General features: G+C 37.8%; 1 protein-coding gene across 5 annotated transcripts in view; it reads right to left on the bottom strand.

Moving 5' to 3' along the window:
- taf1 (TAF1 RNA polymerase II, TATA box binding protein (TBP)-associated factor) overlaps positions 1-20,219 on the bottom strand; it is a 172,676-nt gene that overhangs the window by 34,485 nt on the left and 117,972 nt on the right. For all 5 annotated transcript variants that reach the window (XM_072595164.1, XM_072595163.1, XM_072595165.1 and 2 more), the window contains 10 exons: positions 19,332-19,545; positions 15,812-15,977; positions 14,996-15,207; positions 7,428-7,536; positions 6,449-6,547; positions 5,830-6,007; positions 4,144-4,211; positions 3,239-3,361; positions 3,044-3,136; positions 2,854-2,938 (listed from right to left, as the gene is read on the bottom strand). In XM_072595164.1, the coding sequence (XP_072451265.1) occupies positions 2,854-2,938; positions 3,044-3,136; positions 3,239-3,361; positions 4,144-4,211; positions 5,830-6,007; positions 6,449-6,547; positions 7,428-7,536; positions 14,996-15,207; positions 15,812-15,977; positions 19,332-19,545 (1,347 nt within the window). The remainder of the gene's footprint in view (positions 1-2,853; positions 2,939-3,043; positions 3,137-3,238; positions 3,362-4,143; positions 4,212-5,829; positions 6,008-6,448; positions 6,548-7,427; positions 7,537-14,995; positions 15,208-15,811; positions 15,978-19,331; positions 19,546-20,219) is intronic.

The raw sequence follows: 20,219 nt of genomic DNA, 5'->3' as shown, positions 1-20,219 counted from the left end.
GTTGAGGTTAAAATTTCATCATCCATAATCTTATTGAAAAGCAGAGCTGGCTTGGAGGATAGAATGATTTATTCTTGTTCAAACGCTTGTAGGTCAGTGGTAGGAAAAATGCTAGAATGTAATATAAGGACAAGATAACTAGACTTTTAGCAAAGAATGGAAAAACCAAATGACTCATCATGGTTTTATGAAAGGAAAATCATGTTTGACAACCTTTGAGTTTTTGAGTTTTTTGAGGATGTTACTTGCAGCATTGATAAAGAACCAGTGGATGCAGAGTATTTGGACTTTCAGAAGGCTTTTGATAAAGTCCCACAGAAGAGATTACAGGGGGCGGGGCGGGGGGGGGGCGCAATTGCAATAATTCAAAACTTGATGAAACAAAAGTAGGTGGAAATGCAAATTTGAAGGCAGATTCAAGAGGGCTCAAGAGAACTTAGACTGGCCAGGTGAATCAACTCCACCATGGCACTTGGAATTTAATTTGACTGAAAATGACTTGGAGGTGCTGGTGTTGGATTGGGGTGGACAAAGTTAGAAATCACACAACACCAGGTTATGTGAAGTTATTCAGGTTGGCAGAAAAAAAACAAAGGCATAATATTTCTAAAATGGCATGAATGTAGGAACTTTGTAAGTATCTAAAGGGTCCTAAATGTTCATCTTCAGGAGTTACTAAAAAGTTAACATGCAGTGTGGCACATAATTACGTAATTAGGAATATAAATGGAATGTTGGCCTTCATTTCAAAGGGATTTAAATTAGGAGTAAACATATTTTGCTGCAGTTATATGGAACCTTGATGAGATCTCACTTGAAACATCATGTACAGTTTTGATTTCATCTAAGGAGAGACATACTTGCCATAGAGGTAATGCAACTGAGGTTCACCAGATTAATCCTTAGAATGATGGTCTTGTTTTTGGAGGAAGGTTTGAGGAAACTGGGTTTGTGACGTTTAGAATTACAAAGCATGACAGGTAACCTTATTGCTGTTGACTATCTTTATAGTGGGATGAAGATAAGCTGTTTCCAATGGCTAAAAGGTAAAAACAATGACTGCAGATGCTGGAAACCAGATTCTGGATTAGTGGTGCTGGAAGAGCACAGCAGTTCAGGCAGCATCCAAGGAGCTTCGAAATCGACGTTTCGGGCAAAAGCCCTTCATCAGGAATAAAGGCAATGAGCCTGAAGCGTGGAGAGATAAGCTAGAGGAGGGTGGGGGTGGGGAGAAAGTAGCATAGAGTACAATGGGTGAGTGGGGGAGGAGAGGGTGGAGTGGAGAGGTGGAAAAGGAGATAGGCAGGTAGGACAAGTCCAGACAAGTCATGGGGACAGTGCTGAGCTGTAAGTTTGGAACTAGGTGAGGTGGGGGAAGGGGAAATGAGGAACTGTTGAAGTCCACATTGATGCCCTGGGGTTGAAGTGTTCCGAAGCAGAAGATCATGCGTTCTTCTTCCAGGCGTCTGGTGGTGAGGGAGCGGCGGTGAAGGAGGCCCAGGACCTCCATGTCCTCGGCAGAGTGGGAGGGGGAGTTGAAATGTTAGGCCACGGGGCTGTGTGGTTGATTGGTGCGGGTGTCCCGGAGATGTTCCCTAAAGCGCTCTGCTAGGAGGCGCCCAGTCTCCCCAATGTAGAGGAGACCACATCGGGAGCAACGGATACAATAAATGATATTAGTGAATGTGCAAGTAAAACTTTGATGGATGTGGAAGGCTCCTTTAGGTCCTTGGATAGAGGTGAGGGAGGAGGTGTGGCCGCAGGTTTTACAGTTCCTGCAGTGGCCGGGGAGAGTGCCAGGATGGGAGGGTGGGTTGTAGGGGGGCGTGGACCTGACCAGGTAGTCACGGAGGGGACGGTCTTTGCGGACCTGACCAGGTAGTCACGGAGGGAATGGTCTTTCCTGCGGCCACACCTCCTCCCTCACCTCTATCTCAGTCATGGGGACAGCTCAGCACTGTCCCCATGACTTGTCCAGACTTGCCCTACCTGCCTATCTCCTTTTCCACCTATCCACTCCACCCTCTCCTCCCTGACCTATCACCTTCATCCCCTCCCCCACTCACCCATTGTACTCTATGCTACTTTCTCCCCACCCCCCCACCCTCCTCTAGCTTATCTCTCCACGCTTCAGGCTCATTGCCTTTATTCCTGATGAAGGGCTTTTGCCCGAAACGTCGATTTCAAAGCTCCTTGGATGCTGCCTGAACTGCTGTGCTCTTCCAGCACCACTAATCCAGAATCTTGTTTCCACTGGTTGGGGAGTCTAAAATCAGGGGCCATAACTTCAGAATAAGGGCGGGCTAGTTACAACTGAGATGAGAAGGAACTCTTTCACACAGAGGGTGGTGAATGTTTGAAATTCTCTACCCTGGAGGGATATGGAAGTTTGAAATAAAATTAGAAATTGCTGGAAAAAGCTCAGCAGGTCAGGCAGCATCTGTGGAGAGAGAGCTATTAGGAATATTTGGCAGCAACTGTCAATGAAGTTCTCCTTTCTCCATTTCAAGTCTATTTTTCTATTTATAATCACATTTTCTACCTATCAGTAAGATAAACATTTTTTTCCTGGCTGGTATACTTCAAATCTCGTGGACAGCAGAAGATAATCAAGATTATTCCTGAACACTATTTTCCACTGACATTCTTTATAACTAATGTTTACATTTCTCTCTCTTTTCACTCCATTCCCTCAGTCTAATACATTTTCACTCACTCCAGGATCTAACTACCTACAGTTTCTTTTACATAGGGGAGTACAAGGGCTACATTCATTAAATGAAAAGAAATCAGTGACCACTGATTGCAAATGCTGCGATGGAACTATGGTAAGAAAGCAGGTTACAGGTTTACCATTGTACTTGATGCTGTTGGAGAGAATAAGTTCCACATCTTGCAGGAAGACTTCACGATTATGGTATTTGTGTTTAGAAATATTCTGCAAACCAGAGAAAATGTACAATTTTAATATCTGTACGATAGAATTGACAAGTAAATATAGAAACTTCATATATTCTTCAGTTCTTTAGATTAATTTTCATACCTTCCGCACAGTTTCAAGGTCCATGGGATTTGTGATTACTTTGTAATAATCAGGAACAAACTTCTTGTTAACTGGATGATGAAAAGGCCAAGACTGATAGAAGGAATGAAGGGTGTTAAGAACAATCCAAACATGTTCCTCAATTTAATTTGCATTAGTAATTTAGAAAAGACAGACAAATCAAGTCCAACTTACATCTTGCACAGCCATCATCTTTTGAGTGACAATGTTATCTAGTATAAATGAGAAAGCAACTTGATCGTCATCATCCAGAAGAGGATTGATGGCTTTTTCCAAGCGGACCAATTTGTCTTCTTTCTAATAAAAGCGAATAAAACCTTGAAGACTATTGTTAAAAATAAACCCTACACTAAAAGGTTAATCTTTTATAAATCCATGAAACAAAATCTTAAACCATTAGATCAATTGTTATTTTCTTCACTGGCTGCAGCCACGATGTTAGTTGAGAGGAAAGTAGGGCCACAAGACAGGCTTAACCCAATCTCTAATCAACGCCAGATGCCAGTCTCAGAAACTGGCACAAAAGATAGACTGACAATAGTGCAGTATTGAGAAAATAACTAACAGAGGAGCTATCATGTAAATGCAAAGCTAAACCAGCTTGTCTTCACAAGTTGACAATGTTCAATGAGTTTCCCCAGTATCCAGGTAAATATTTATTTTTAACCAACAGTTGAACAACAGATTATCTGACAGTAACTGATTGTTTTTAATGAGATCTTGCTGTGCACGCATTGGTGTGTGTGTGTGTTTGTGTGGGGGGGTGGCCACAGTGTCCGTCTTGCACAGGGTTACTTCATTTTATCAGACTCTTATCCATTGGAAAAGTCAGCTCAAAGTTCTTCCTGTGATTGGCACATCAAAATATCTTCAAGTGACAATGACTATACAGTAACCAAAAACAATCCTGCACAAGACAGATTAACAAACAACTCTTGTTTTACAAATATTTACTTAAGATTTTACTGTATCTTACTATATGATTTTGTTGTTTTAAACATAAGTATGAGAAAGTAGAGGTGATAGGCTGCAATGAGAAGCAGATAGCTAGTTGATACAGAATGAGTCTTATTATTCACCTCTTTGAACTTCTGGTCACAGAGTTCCACCATACTTTGAGCAATTTGAGTCAGAGGATGCTTTGCACCTGGAAAGAGGCAAACAGGTAGTCAGTACAGTCACTCACATATTACTTCAGTGAAAATACACCTACCTGCATACGATATGTGATTACACTTTCATTATTCTCACACACAATTTCCAGCTTCCAAAGTATTCTGGACTCCTTTTGTTCAACCAGATGCAGCTCTGGCTCTCACTCTCAAAATGCTACAGCACAGAAATTGGCCACTTTTTCTCCGCATAAGTAATGTATCCTTAACACATTTTTCTTTGTGTCATTTAAATTTCCTTTCTTTTGAGTAACTATGGAACATTAATTTAAAAAAAACCACATACTCCATTTTAGTACTTGCACAATAAAAACACTCTGTTACAAACGAGATATACCCTCACATTACTAAAATATTATTTTCTGAAATAAATCACCCTAGTTTGCATTTCAGAACCACAGTAGATATGGAAGAGGAAAAACAATCATTGTTTAACCTTAGAAACCTTTATAATTTTTAAGATTTAACTTCAGATTGTCCCTGAAACATCTCTAATAAAGAATGTCTGAATTGTACATAACTATATATCTCTGTAACTAGTTTATTATGCGTACATTGCCTTTGGAAATCTAAGCTGCAGCCGTTCTATAGCTTCTGTAAACTTCCTGTAATCAAGTGTTCAAAAATATGGCAATTAATTCCAATAACATCTAACGAAAGATTACCTCACTTTCAATTTGTATGCTTCTGGACTCAAAACCGAGATTTCAATTCGCCATTTTATGATCCTATCTTCTCGTGTTGCTACTTCTAATGATTTGACAATCTTTCACTAAGTATGAGCCACAATGCTGCAAGTTTAAACTTGACACTCAAATAGAAGTTCAAAATGGAAAATACATGAAGATTATATACAATAACTCAAACTATTTAAAAATAAACACACGGAAAAATCATCCCATTTGCCGCAGAATCAACAGCAATGGACGACAATACTGGAACAGTAGACAAAATGCCCTTCTCTATCCCAAACAGGGTCTGACTTTGTTGTGACTTCAATTCTTCAGCATGAGAACCTGATAGACTCTTTTTCATTTCATTATGTGACAGACCTTAAACATTTCTCATCTTCAAATAACTCCTTCAGGGTCTTAATCAAATGTTTCTAGTCTGAAACATTTATGAAACCAATTGCCCTCAGATAACTTATTCAAACAATTCTAAACTATTTCTTCCTTCCTCAAGAACAAATGCTTTACACATCCAGTTATAGACACAACTTCTACAGAACTGTCCAAACTGAAACTCAGAAAATACCATCTCCTTTCCAAGAATGGGTATGTTGCCTAAGTCCCTGAAAAAGTCGAGACTCTTCTCCTTCAACACTTAACGCAATACACAATTTACTTCCTTCACTCAAACTATCTTAATGTAAACATATTCCAACAGTCTTCAAAACAATTTTTACTTAATATTTTTTAAGACAGCACTATGGCTTCAGAAATACTTGCAAATTAATCATCAAACCCATAATTCACTAGCTCAAAATTTAAAAACCTAAGCAAAAAAAACTAAATTAAAATATACATAAATCACACCTTACATCACAAAATACATTTAAGTGATCATAAAGAAATAACTTGCAACATTTACCATTGTAAGTGGCACAGTTTTTAACAATAAGTTCAACTTGCTCTCGGAATTCTTCTCGTGAATGACACATCCGTTTTCGGACATTCTCTCTTAAAGTCTGCAAGTCCATTGGTTTAGTAATAATTTTATAATAATCCTTCACAACCTTCCCATTTACTGGAGTATGGAATGGATAGGTCTAGGGAGAGAATGCAAAGTTAATATGGAAGGTCAATCTGCTCACATACTAAACAATGTAGTACAAAAATGGAACTGAATTATGGGAAATAATAGGAATAGGAATAACGCAAAGGCACACATTTCCAGCACATTCACCAGCGGACTAATCCCTTCGGAAACAAAGGTCCTATTTATAGTGAATGTGCACTACTGAAATTTAATGTCTATTTGGTTCTATGAGTATACATTCACAAGTAACTGGACTGAGATTCCCTCTACATTTTTTTTAAATGACACCTATAGAGCCATAAAAGAGTTTAATCCCCATATTTCAATGCAAGTTCAAGAGGAAATGAACAAACATGCTAATCTGCTGGCTCACTCAGTTTCACATTTCACTTTTCTAATTTTTGCTACTTCTCCGAGGCCTTATAATCAAATGAAATCTATGAACTCTTACATTTACAAGGTCTCGCATGTCATTGATGATTCCTTCCAATATGGATGACAAAGTAACCATCGGGTCTGTCCGTCGCCTATGAATAGATTTGTGAGGTTTCTATTTGGAGAGAAAGAAAACTGGTGAAACAATTTTGGAGTATCAAGAGTTCTGATCACCAAAATAATCTTCACTCTTTCTCTACACAACTGTTTGATCTTAACAGATTACTGCCTCCACTGTATAAAAACACCGTCCCAAAAATCTGACATAGTGGATGAGTGTTATGAATTTAGGCATTCATTACCTTTCCTGACTGTTCTTCAAACTGATTTTAGTATCATTCTGATTTTGTGATTTTTGTCAAAACCTTTATCCTCTCACCAAAATCACCACTATCCTTCTCTGAAAAATTGTCTGGCTTGATCTAAATCTCACTCCCACACTTTTACCAGCTTTGTGCTCAAATTCCTAAATTATCATCAGTGGCCTCTCAAGTAAGAAGTCTCTTAACTTTTGACTGATTCACATCCATTCTCAGCTATCCCTTATTCCTTTGACATCAACTATTTTAAAGGTGTTTTCAAGTTCTTGTTTTAGAGGACTACATGCTAACTCAAGCGCCAAAGCCCTTTTCTAGGTATATTCATATTTAGTAATCTGTCATTTCCTGCACTTTTTATTGAAAGATTTTGATATATAAATTGTTAACAACAATAGGATATTCATGAAATATTGCAAAATTTCTGACTTGGAATTTAAATCACATCAGTAATTGTTTTAAGCCTGCTGCAAGCCTTAATAATTCAGTCTGTAACTTTAGATCTAGGTGAGCTGGCAATAGGCGGTACTTCAGGAAATAGTACAAATTAACATATTGCATATTTCTACCCTGCTTTATTCAACTCAAAACATTATCTTTGTTTCTCTTTCCAGAGATACTGCCAAAACTGCTGTGTACTTCCAGCATCTTTTTTTAAATTAAAAAAAAAGAGCTTACATTTAGGTAATCGCAATGGACTGTGGTTCCAACTCGTCTTCGACGTTTCGGAGGAAGCTGCTGTTTAGGAAATTTGAGGACCAAAGATTTCCTTCGTACTTCATCTGCACTAAAATTCCAAATATCAGAATATTTAGTCTAAAAAAAATCAAAGTCACAGAAAAGTTACAGGCAGAGTACACTTTAGTAATTCAATGCATAAATCATTATGCCACATTTGGGATATCAGAAATGATTTTGGTAATGCACATCAACACAGTGAAAAGGAAATTCTGAAATGAATGGTCCTATAAGGCATCATCTCCTTTCCTCTGTTCCTTATGTTTCTATATAAGCAATTAAGGAGGTGACACTGTGAAAAGAAGATCATCAAATGGAAACAAGACAGTTGCATAAAATTTTAATAAATTTCTTTATAATTAAGGAATGGATATTGAAAGGTTGATTCTCAAATTAGCAAGTTCAGTGCATTGCAATAATGGGTTTGATTGTTAAAAGTGAAAAGTACCTACTAAAAGAAAATTAAATCAGAATATGTAAGATAGTCCAGAGAAACATTTGAAAGCTAGAATCATATTACACTTTATATTTGAGTTGATGTTGTTGTTCATAGCTTGCTAATTGAATAATGTTAATAGTTTGTGTATTCTAATTCCCTCATGTCTAAGCATGTTCCTGGAGCTTTGCTGCAATCCAAGACCATAAGAGGTAATTCAGAAAAATATTACAAGAATGGTTCTAGGGATAAGAAATGTCAGTTATATGGAAAGATTAGAGAAGTTGTGACTATTCTCCCTGGAGAGGACAATATCAGTAAGAATTCTGATCGAGATCTTCAAAATCATGAATAGTGTGGATAGAGTAGATAGGGAGAAACTAATCCCATGGGCGGAAGAACCAAGAACCAAAGACAACTGACAAAGCTTTCAAAAGGGAATTGGATCATTAATGAAAAGAAATACCAAGCTATATGAAAAAGCTGAAAGATGTCACAGGATGAATTGTCCCTTCAAAGAACTAGCACAGAACCTACTCCAAGCCTACAACCTCCTTCTGTACTGTTCATTTCCACTATTTACTGAACACATTGTATTCTGACAACAAGTTATCAAGCAGAGATGTCAATGCTGCTTCTCACGCTACAGATGCTGTCAGATCTGCTGACTAATTCCAGCAATATTTTGGCTTTTATTTTAAGATGAACTAGATTGTCACTATCGACATTATGTGGCCCCTTCTGAATTCCAAATGCAACCATCATATCATGGTTCCTGGCGATCAAACTACTTATAATTCTGGCTGCTCTATTCCACATCATTTCAACTGCTGCATTATCATTTTTATACTAGACCACTGCACAGAATTTGCAAGTATGGTTATTCTCATGATTCATAAACTGATAGATTTTTATAGAACCTTGCTTAGTATTGACCTTCTACTACATGTCAATGTTTGATTTGCTTTGTTTAAGTTATTAGATGATGTTCAATCAAGACTCTCAGATCATTTTCATTTTCATTTTCCAAGCACATTATTTACTTTCCTTTAAAATATTTGCGTGGAAATTTCAACTTATTAAATACCTCATAACTTACAAATGAAAATAATATGATGAGTGTATAGAGTGCCAGTGATATTAAAAATGTTTTGCTGTCTGTAGAGAACATACTGTCTTTATGTGTGAAATTTTCTAGTTCAGTTTTAAAATATGACTGTGGAACAAAGGGCTTCCTGTCTAGGTCATCTCTCCTATGAGAGAAAATAGTTTATAGCCAGTTACATAAATTAGAAATTTAAGATGAAACAAAATCATTGACTTTAAAACAGTGAACAAAACAGAGTTAAAGTTTAGCTTACTGGCATAGCAGAATGCCTTGAAGTGTTATGGTTTAGGTAGAAAAGGCAGGGAAAAGAGTTGATCCAGAAACCGAAGGAACAACATGATTGGAAGGCACCAAGGCCAGCCAAGTTCAGCACATGGGGAGAGGGGCAAACAGGCCAAATGGGAGATAGCAAAGCAGAGAACAAGGAACACTTCCAGAGGCTAGCTAGAGACCCATTCTCTTCTCCCTCTCGTCTACAATGCAGAAAAGTACAACCCTCCTTAATGCCATTATAGTGTAGTGTCACACAGGTATTTCCACAACTCTATTTAAACATCACAATCATCGAAATGTATCCATAAGATATTTGAATGGAGCATGTCCAGATATTCACAATATTTTGAAGAGTTTATATATATTCAAGCATCATACACTATTTTATAAATAACTCCCTACCCTAGATCAGAGTAGTAGAAGCACAGTTAAGAGCAACCTTCTGCAGTGTACAGAAAAATTTTCTGACCTTCTCACAAATAATGATAATCCCTAACTAGAATAGCAAATAAATTTGGAATAAACAAATCTGATGTACATTTTACAAACTGATCTTGAAGTAATGAAAGGATACAACTGCATGTTAGTATCAATAAACTATTGTATTTTAATCAATATGTTCTGTCCTGAAAGGTAATGCGGAGTCAGACGTACCAACCCCACGCCATGTTGCATTTAATAATGATAAAAATGGTACATCTGCTTCACATTTTGTATCCACCAACTCTCAGCCTTACATATAAAAATACAATCAAAGAGTCATTTGGGGCACACGTAAAAATACTCCGAATGACTGAAAACGCCAGAGTAAGTGTACGGTCAATCTTTCAATTGACATTAAACAACCACCATTCAGGAAGTACTAATTTTTAAAAAAACGTATAGCTGCAATTGCAAATGAACTTTGAATGAAAGAAATTTGTGTAATAACACCTAAACCTTTGGGGTCTGAACAGGATAACGTTACACCTTAAAAATGAATTGATGTTCATATTTTTAAAAACCATGTTATCCAACCAATGATAAACATTCAGAGAAGAGATCTGCTATATTTGTATAATTTTTTCCCAAAGGCTAACAGTGTGAGTGAACCCAAGTGTTTTCAGCCCTAGGGAAGGACTATCTCAGGACCCAGTGAACATTAAAAATGTTGCATACAGTGTGTTTGAACTAGAAGGGAAGTTGACATGTATTCTGAGGAGTGAAGTCCTTGGATCTAGCCATGCCAAACAGACAGTTTAGGCAGTGCAGCAGTGGGGAGATTGATCCTAGGAGCATTGCAGACATCAAGAAATAATGGAACTGTGATCTTTAGGTTTTTTTGAGGAATGAGAGTGGATAGTGGAAATCCAGGAATACAAATCAATCCTTAGAACAAGTCAAATATTACCAGAGGTTTGACAGGATTAAAAAAGATACTCATGTTTATGACACTCCTCAACATGTTCCCAGTGCCGAAAATTATTTGGAGGTAGTGCAGGAGAGAATAAAAATGTCAGATAGCATCTAGCACCACTGGAGGAGAACAGGGTGGGACCCAAAAGTACTGACAGGAATGAAGCCCCAGGAAATCCTGGAGCTTCCTAATCATTTACATCTGTTCTCCTGGTCATGACCTGCCTAATGGAAATAGGTTCCTCCAATAACTGTATCTCAGCCTCTCATAATTTTATACATCTCTTCAGAATCTTCCCTCAGTCTCCTCAGTTCCAAAGAAAACGGTGGTCTATCCAACATTTCTCCAAAGCAGCAACCTTGTAAATCTCTTCTGTATCCTCTCTAATACCCAAGTCTTTGCCAATAAAGCAAAGTACCTCCCAAGTCTTCTTCATCACAATATCTACCTGTCCTAACTTTGGACATCTGTATTTATTACACTCCATGATCTTGCTGTACCTCTACACTTCTCAAAATTATATCACATAGTGTGGTATCCCTGATTTGGTTGTCTTCTCCAAATGCATTACCTCACACTTTTCTGGAATTACTTCCATTTGCCAGTCTTTTGTCCACCAGACCATCCATGGAGAACTCCCTATATCCACAGCTTTTTCTTCATTATCAACCAGGTGGCCAACTTTCATATCTTCAAAATTAAGTCTCCTATGTGGAGATTTAAATCATTGTTGCATAAAATAACCATCTACAAACCCAACATTAAGTGCTGTGGAGTCCTACCGGAAGCAGGTTTTCACTCACAAAAGAACCCATCAAGTATAATCCTTGACGACTGCCACTGAGCCAATTTTGGATCCAACGTAATTACCTTCTCAAAAAAAATTAAAAATGATCAGAGCTGGAAGTGTCAATGTCCTATAACCTTTTGAATTTGGACGATGGTTCATCAATCGTTGGAGACAGAGTTCGACAGTACAGATGGAGGCCATTTAACCGACAGAGTCTATCCTGTGTAACTACAGAGCAGTCCTACCAGAATCATTCCTTCATGCTATCTCCACAGCCCTTAAGTTTATTTACCTCAAGTATCCATTCAATTTTCTTATGAGATCATTCACCATCTTCCATTCAACCATCCTTTCTAGTAGAGATCCACTCGTTGCACAAGCTATTCTTCACAATTCCCGTGAATCTCATCAATAAACATAGATCTGTATGCTCTACTCCCTGCACCATCAACTAATGAGAACGCCTTGTAATCTTATAAAAATAATCTTATGGCTTAGTATATGTCATAACCTTACGTAAGCCTGTCATATATCTTGTATAAATCTGTTAAACCTACAATTCAATTTCTTTTTTATTCCAAGGAGAACAACGGAACATCAAGCAAAAGCTTAACAAGTGGGAAATGACATGATGGTATGGATGGCAGACAATTTACAACACAGGAAATACATCTGTCAGTAACTGTCAAAATTTCTCTCATAGTCTTGTTCTCTGCACAAGGTTCTTGTGTTTCAAACATTACCTGGGCTTCTTGATCAAACAATTCCTAAAACAAAGCATTCAGTCTTTTAGGAGGTCTAACCTTTTCAGAAATTCCCAGAAACTCTTTTAGTAATAGCTTTGAATTGAAGATTCACCATAACCTACCCCCAACCCTCAAACAAAGTAAATAGTTATGAACTCATAAACCTTCATAATTCTTTCAAAACCATGGCTATTCAGCCTAACCTGCACATCACTGGACACTATAGTGAATTTTTAGCTTGGCCAGACCACCTAATCTTCACATCTTTCGACTGTTGGAGGAAACCGGAGCACCCAGAGGAAACGCATGTAGAAACTGGGAGAACGTGCAAACACCACAGTGTCAGTAGCACAGGGCTGGAATCAAATCTGTGTCCCTGACGATGTGAGGCAACAGTGCTAACCACTGTGCCACTGTGCCCACCCCTTGTCATTGTATCATTCCCCTACGTGGACAGCAGTGGTTCAACAAGGCAGCTCATCCCCACCTTCTCAAAGGCAATGAGGGATAAACAATATATGCTGACCCAACCAACAATGCCCATTTCCCATGACTGAATTTTAATAAATTACAAAAGGAATACAACATTTATACTGTATGAGAGGACAGTCCTACTGGACAAATTGACTCTGAATGGTCATGGCATCATCCCAAAAAAAATGTGCCAAAGAATGGCTTTCCACTATTTTATTGAGTTGAAACAGGCACAATGTGCACATATTATTTCTGTTTGCAACAGTGGACTAACAATCCAGAGGCCCAAGCTAATGTTCTGGAGACACTGGTTCATATACTACTCAGGCAGCTGGTGGAATTTGAATTGAGTTATGACAAAAATCTGGATTATGAATCGAGTATAAGGTGACCATGAAACTTCCACTGGATCTTGCAAAAACCCATTGGATTCACTAATGCTCTTTGGAGAAAGAAATCTTCCATCCTTACCTGATCTGGCCTATGTGTAACTTCAGACCTACAGCATTCCAAATGGTTGACTCTTAACTCCAGTTTGAAGTGCCTAAAAAGTGACTCAGTTCAAGGGAAATTAGGGATGGGCAACACATGCTTATCTAACCAGCAACTGCCACATTTCGAGAAACAAAGTGAAAAGGAATTCAGCCCATGGTATTTAAACAAAAATTGGCAGTGAATGGTCAGTCATCACTAACTCGTGCATTCTCGATACCAACACCTCTGCCAATCAGAATCCACTTGCCAACCAATCAGCACATGCTTAAGCAATCTAGATGTTGATTTCCCTTTACATTGGTATTTTTTGTGAATTGCCCTGATGAATACAAGGAAAAAAACCTTCAACGAAATATGCATTTTTTTCAACAATACCAATCAAGAAGGGATTTAAAAACAAGGATTCCTCAGTGGAAACTATAGCAGTTGGGGAAGAGGTGGGAATGTAGAAGGAAGAGATTTAATTATTGATTAGGAGCTTATAAAGCCTATTGTTTATAATACTGCAGGTGCCAAACTTCAAGGTTGTTATTAAGGCCATGTCTGCCATTTGAAATGAGGATTTAAAGCTGAATCACAACTGCTCATTCACTCAGAGTTCAATGACAGTCATTAATGCCTCAGGCCCAGGAAAGCCATAGTTTAGTCTGATCACCATCACTCTGGAAAACCCTAAGGTAAAGAGGAAATGATCAGAAGTTACCTCATCAGTAACAGTTATAACAGGAGGAAAACAGCTGATGATATCCTGGTGCTGAGATGATTGACTTCCATAACAACAATCATCTTGAGGTTGTGTATAACATCAGCTCGTGGAGAGTTTTCTGTGTCCACTCACCCCCACCCCACCCAGAGCCTTTGTTATATCCAATGCTTTCATGATTTCTTGATATAATGTGGTGAATCAAATTTGTTGAAAACATATGTGATTTTGAGGACCTCAGAGGGAGGCAAGACAGATCATCCACTCAATACTTCCAGCTTAAGGTGGCTGCACTTTCTCCTTTTCTTGTCTACTTCAGAGGTGGGATCCTTCATCTTTGAGTATGGCCTATATAAGGAAACTCCTTCTCCAATTACTTGTTGAATTGCGAATCACCATTAATAACTGGATATAGTAGAACTGTCAAATTTTGATCTGATCTCTTGGTTGTGGGATCACTTCCTTCTATCAACAGCATGCTGCTCCCGCAATTCAGCACCATTGTAGTCCTATGTTTGATAACAACCTTGTCTAAAGTATCATAACAAAGGAAATCTAAATATACTTGTTAAATAGTTTGAGTTTCAATCTTGGAATCTGCTTCCTCACAAAGGGAACATTTATATGCATTCTCTCTGTATCAAGAAATCCGACAATATCAACAACTTTCATTTACATCATACTTTCAAAATACAAAAAAAATGACCCAAGATACTTGAGAACCTCGGTGCCATTTATATATGCTCAACAAAGTAATCCAGATTGACAGCATCTGTTCTAATTTACAGCAGGTTGCCAGCAAAACATGTTCCATTGAGATCACCTTATTTGACAGAATATCACAGACTGAAATGTAAAATCTTTCAATACAAACTTGGACTGGCCAAACCATTATCACTGAGTTTAAACAAAAGCACACAATAGATATAGATCATTTGTATCAAGGTCCCTATAAAATGTATGAAGGGATCCATTTCCCTTCCAATCTTTAAAATGTAGTTCCTCATTGTTTTCTTCAATATTTGCTCGTACAAATCAACTGAGCAGAATTTGTTTCTTTCACTTATCTCTAGCTACAATTTCTTACCTTTCAATCAGTTGCTTGCCCAACACAATTTTGGTTCCTTCCACTTTAATAAGCTCTTCATTGTCATTAGGTATAACAGTCTTTTCAAGCTCCTCTTCCTGTTCCTCTGTCATCGCAACTGGGTTACTTGGTGGTGCATTTGTTTGGTAATACAGAGGACAAAACTTATTGGTCCTCATGTGGCCAATGGCACCACAGGCACCACATTTTAGCTGTAAATAGAGAAATGAAACTGTCCCAGACCATCTACTTACAAGATTTTTTAAAAACTCCATTGTCTAGCTAAGGACAAACCATTTACTTATACTGACAATAAAACAAAGAAATCCTGGATAAACGGGGGCAAATCCTGATAGCTATTTCATTCTCTCTGCTAATAACAGTGAAAAATTGAATACTTTTTGGAATGAAAAAGTCTAGGAATTGGTCAAGAAAAGCAATGCGGATGGCACTGAGTCTTAATAAAATAGAAACACAGATAATTTCAACATATAGTAGAAGGCTTCTCAGATTATCTCACTGCCCTTATCTCAATAATCCTTGGAAATTATGTCAATTTACAATAATTTCGCTGAACATTTTTACAAGTCCTTCCATTTTGATATAAAGGCAACTTTATATGTCAACAAGTTCATCTTAAATCAATCTGATGAAGTACATTATATCATTGAGTAACTATTTACTCTACAAGTGAGAATAGAGTTGTGTCAAGACGACATGAATGAAATGTTCATAATTTAAGTTTAGAAGCTACAAATTAAACTGGTTTCAGCCCTTTCTGCTTGCTTAAAAGCAATGCTTGTTCAGGATGATTACCTTCAGGTCAGGCCTTTCTTTGACTTTTTTGGGTTTTTTCTCTGGCGGTCCTTTCAATTTTTCCTTCTCCTGATTCCGTTTGAGTCGCCGGAGTTGTTCCTGAATTCTGCGCCGTTCTCTACGCATTTCTTCACGGTGTTGCTCATCAAATAGAGCAAATTTGCGGCTAAGTAAAATAAAAGAATGAGTGACATAAGAATTAAAACATTTTTCATATAGATTTCTGCTTTTTGTGATCTTTATTCAATATCTATTGAATCATAATTTGATAAACTTATGATTATTCTATCCAAGTAAAAGGAAAGTCATTATAATCTTACCAGACTATATGGCTACTCTCTCATTAGAGAGACATGACTGGCAGTTGTGGCTTAACCACGTTCTAGGCAAGGGGAAGGTTGAGAAGGGGAATCCTTCAAGGTAATCTCTATTTAATAATGAATTCAATTATACATCTTTTGAAGACTGCCCCTAACAGAAAGCAGTCTATTCCTTACAGGCCATATTCACCTCAACTGAATTTTGTCTATCATGGACTTACTCAATTGCAGGTTCTGCCCAACCATTTTTGTTAGACCCTGACTGTCTTATTTGGTTCAAAGATATTTTGTAAAAATAAAAATCGAAAATCTCTATTCCTGGCATCTTTTTTACTTTAACATCAATGACTTCATTTATATAGCAACTTTACCAGAGTAAACTTACTTAAGATACTTCACAGAAGTGTAATTAGATAAAATTAGGAGAGTTGAAGGAGGAACATTAGAACAAAGTTCGGTTAATTTAAAGGCTTTTAGGAAGGTTCTAAAGGAGGACAAGTACTGAAGCCTTGCACATATGATTTGGATATGACCTGAAGCATTGATAGTAATGAACTTCTTTTGAAGTGTAGTCACTATCATAGTACAAAATATACAGAAGCCAACACACAAGACTCCATTGCATTAATAGTCAAATAACCCGCTTAAGTTATGTGGATTGAAGATAACAAACAGACAAACAAATGAATTATAAGCAAGAGTAGACTATTTGGTACTCATGTATGCTGTCATTCAATACAATCATGGTTGATTGTTGCCTCGACACCACATTTCTGCTGACCTCCAATAACATTCGACCTCCTTGTTAGTAAGCATCAATCTACCTTGTTTTAAAAGTTAGCTATTGGCCAAGACACTAAGTACACAGGATGATAGGACTTGGGAGCAGGAGTAAGCCATTTGACCCTACAAGCTTGCTCCACCATTCAATAAGATTATGGCTGATTAGTTGTGGTCTCAATTCCAGTTTCCTGTGCGGATCAGATAACCCCTGACAGGACTGGATGCAGAAACAACATTCCCCTTTTTTCTAAATTATGACTCACCATCTCAAGATATGAAGTTGGCAATCTAGACCTGAGATTAGAAAAGATTTCTTGACTTGGAGGGTGGTAAATCTTCAGAATTCTCCAGCACAAAAGGCCTTGGAAGCCAAGGCACTGAATACGTTTAATAAGCAAGTACAAAGATTTCTGGACAATAAAGGTATCAAGGGTATATGGAGACAGCATAAGCATGGTAATGAGACAGAAGTTTGGTCATGACCATTGTGAATGGTGGAGTAGACTCAATGTTTCTGTATTTTTGAGTCCTCAAAGCTGCCTCAATCAGAGTCACATCTTCCTTTTCATGACTACTGACTAAATCAGAAGAACCAATCCTATAGGCTATGACTGCCTCTTGGAGTTAATTGTCCAGATAGCTTTCCCCCTCCCAGATGCACCACAGTTTACGTAGCTCAAACTCAAAGCCAAAACGCCTTTAGCTACAGGCAGGAAAGAGGTGTTTGCCCTGATTACAATGACATCTTGGGAGTTGCCTCATCATACGGTCTTAAAATATCACTTGCCTGTCAACATATTGCGTCTTAATGAATTTATTTTATTAATTTATAATAGTAAAAGAGGGGGCAGCACGGTGGCTCAGTGGTTAGCACTGCCTCACAGCACCATGGTCCCAGGTTCGATTCCAGCCTCAGGTGGAAGTTTGTGTGGAGTTTGCACATTCTCCCCATGTCTGCGTGGGTTTCCTCCAGGTACTCCAGTTTCCTCCCACAGTCCAAAGATGTGCAGGTCAGATGAAGTGGCCATGCTAAATTGCTCATAATGTCAGGTGCATTAGTCAGAGTGAAATGGGTCGAGGTGGGTTACTCTTCGGAGGGTCGGTGTGGACTGGTTGGGCCGAAGGACACTGTGTCCACAGTGTAGGGAATTTAATCTAATCTAAACACTATTACTCCTAATAAACTTTATTACAACTAGGAAACTTTACTCATACCAATAAAACCTCAATTTCGCATAAACTTCCTGAGCTTGAAAAGATGTGAGAGAACAAAGTACTCACCTATCATCTAGTAATTTTCCTGTGATATCACTTATTATTTTTCTCTGAATGGAGGTCTCACAGACCTTACAGTGTTACAGAAATCAGATTAGACCAGTTATAAAATTAACTAATTTTGCCTGCTCTCTAGCAGGAACAGACTTCATAGAACTGTTACAGTACAGAAGGATGCCATTCAGCCTATCATGTTTGCAACAGTTCGATTATCCAATACTAATCTCCTGCCTCTTCCCCTTATCCCTGCACACCATTTCTATCCAAATAATCATCCAATGTCTTCTTGAATGAATGCTTAAATTTAACATGCTTGCACCACTTTTCAAGGCTATGCATTTCATACCCTAACTAGCCACTGTGTGAAAAGTTTTTTCTCACATTACTTTTGCTTTGTTTGTATATTTAGTTTAAATATACACCCTCTCATTCTTTTTTCTTGAACAAGGAAGAACTGCTTTTCCCTGTCTACTCATGCTTTTGAAAACCTCTACCAAATCTCCCTTCAGGCTTCTTCAACAAGAAGTTTCATCTTCTTCAATAGTTAACTTCTTCCTCAATAACTCCTCATTTTATTCCTAAATAGTGTATTTCAGTTAAATGCTAATTGCAAACAAACCTAGATGTTTTTTGAACAAAAAGAGATTCACCCTTAAGATTCACATCCTTATTCACAAATCCCTCACTTCACACTCTCATTGCAAGCTTCACTGCTTGGCAAGAGTAATATTTTATCTATTGCTTTCACCGAAGGAAGCAGCTAGATCTTTGGTTTATCAGCTCAAACATTTCACTCAAATCATTGTACCTCTGACCTTGGAGCAGTCACTTAATGCAATACTTGGGAATCAGCCTGAATTATGTGCTTAAAAACTGCAATGTCTTTGAAACATTTCGTCTCAAAGGTAGCAGTGCTATGCTGAGTCCTGGCCAATGGAGAAGTTGAGGGATCATTTCACTGCAAAGGACCCTTTGACTGTTATGTGCTGCTTACTACAAACACATTCAAAAAATTTAGTATTTTACAAAACCAACATTTTGCAAGCTATGTATAGTTCAGATTTAAATTTAAATTCTAGCATTTTACCAGAACAAAAAACAGTTTACAGCCTCAACTAAAAGACAGCTAACATTCCACTTACATAAAATCTTCATCTTTTGTTGTCCGTATTCTAACATATGCATCAATTACAGCAGCCTTCCTGACAGTTTCACATCTTACATACTCCTTTCCATCTTCATCCCGGAATGTGCGATAAATCTTCAGACGCCGTCCTGTTGCTGATGAGTTAAGACTGGTAACAGAGGCAGTGTCATCATCTTTGTGAAACACTCCAGGGGTAGGAGTGCTGCAAGCTGAAAGATTTTTTTTAAATAATTATCAGATTGTTTAATATCAAATCTTTTAGACATGTAGTGTTTAATGTAAAGATGGAGAAAGTAGATCTAAGTGCACAAGCAGCCAAGACATTTATCTTCAAATCAGATCTGAGTGTCAATCCAACTCGGACTCATGTGACAAAAGTCTGTTCCTCTTCTGGTTGTCAGGGTCCTGCGTAAAATAGGTCGCAATCACTAAATTGTGCCTACTTTAATAGTAACCTATCTCATTTAAGGCGGCCAACAGATGGTTGGTGAGGGTACTCATGATGTACAATGTTAGAAAAATGTTGAGGCAGTTTTATTCTGTAACTGTCAGTATTACAAGTGTCTGAAACTTTATGTCAATATTGTGGGCCTGAAATAGGAAAGATTCATTCTTTGACTCTCATGAACACAAGAGTTTAAAGTGTTAAAAAACTTGCTTTGAAATAGTTATTTTGGAAGCAAGAAGCAGCACAACCAAGATATGGTGAAGTAGTACAAGAAAGATATGGTGATAGTTTAGAATTTGATATATTTTGGAGAATCCAGCTGCTGTTCACCCTTATCTGTGCTACAGAAGGTTGAGCTACAATTCCATGCCACTGGCTAGCCTTGTATCTAATTTTTAAATCTAAAATTAGTATAGCATGTCAGCTACTTATTGC

This window comes from Chiloscyllium punctatum, chromosome 25 (assembly GCF_047496795.1).
Source record: "Chiloscyllium punctatum isolate Juve2018m chromosome 25, sChiPun1.3, whole genome shotgun sequence".
In the NCBI taxonomy this organism is placed as follows: domain Eukaryota; kingdom Metazoa; phylum Chordata; class Chondrichthyes; order Orectolobiformes; family Hemiscylliidae; genus Chiloscyllium; species Chiloscyllium punctatum.
This window is presented reverse-complemented; position numbering and strand designations above follow the sequence as displayed.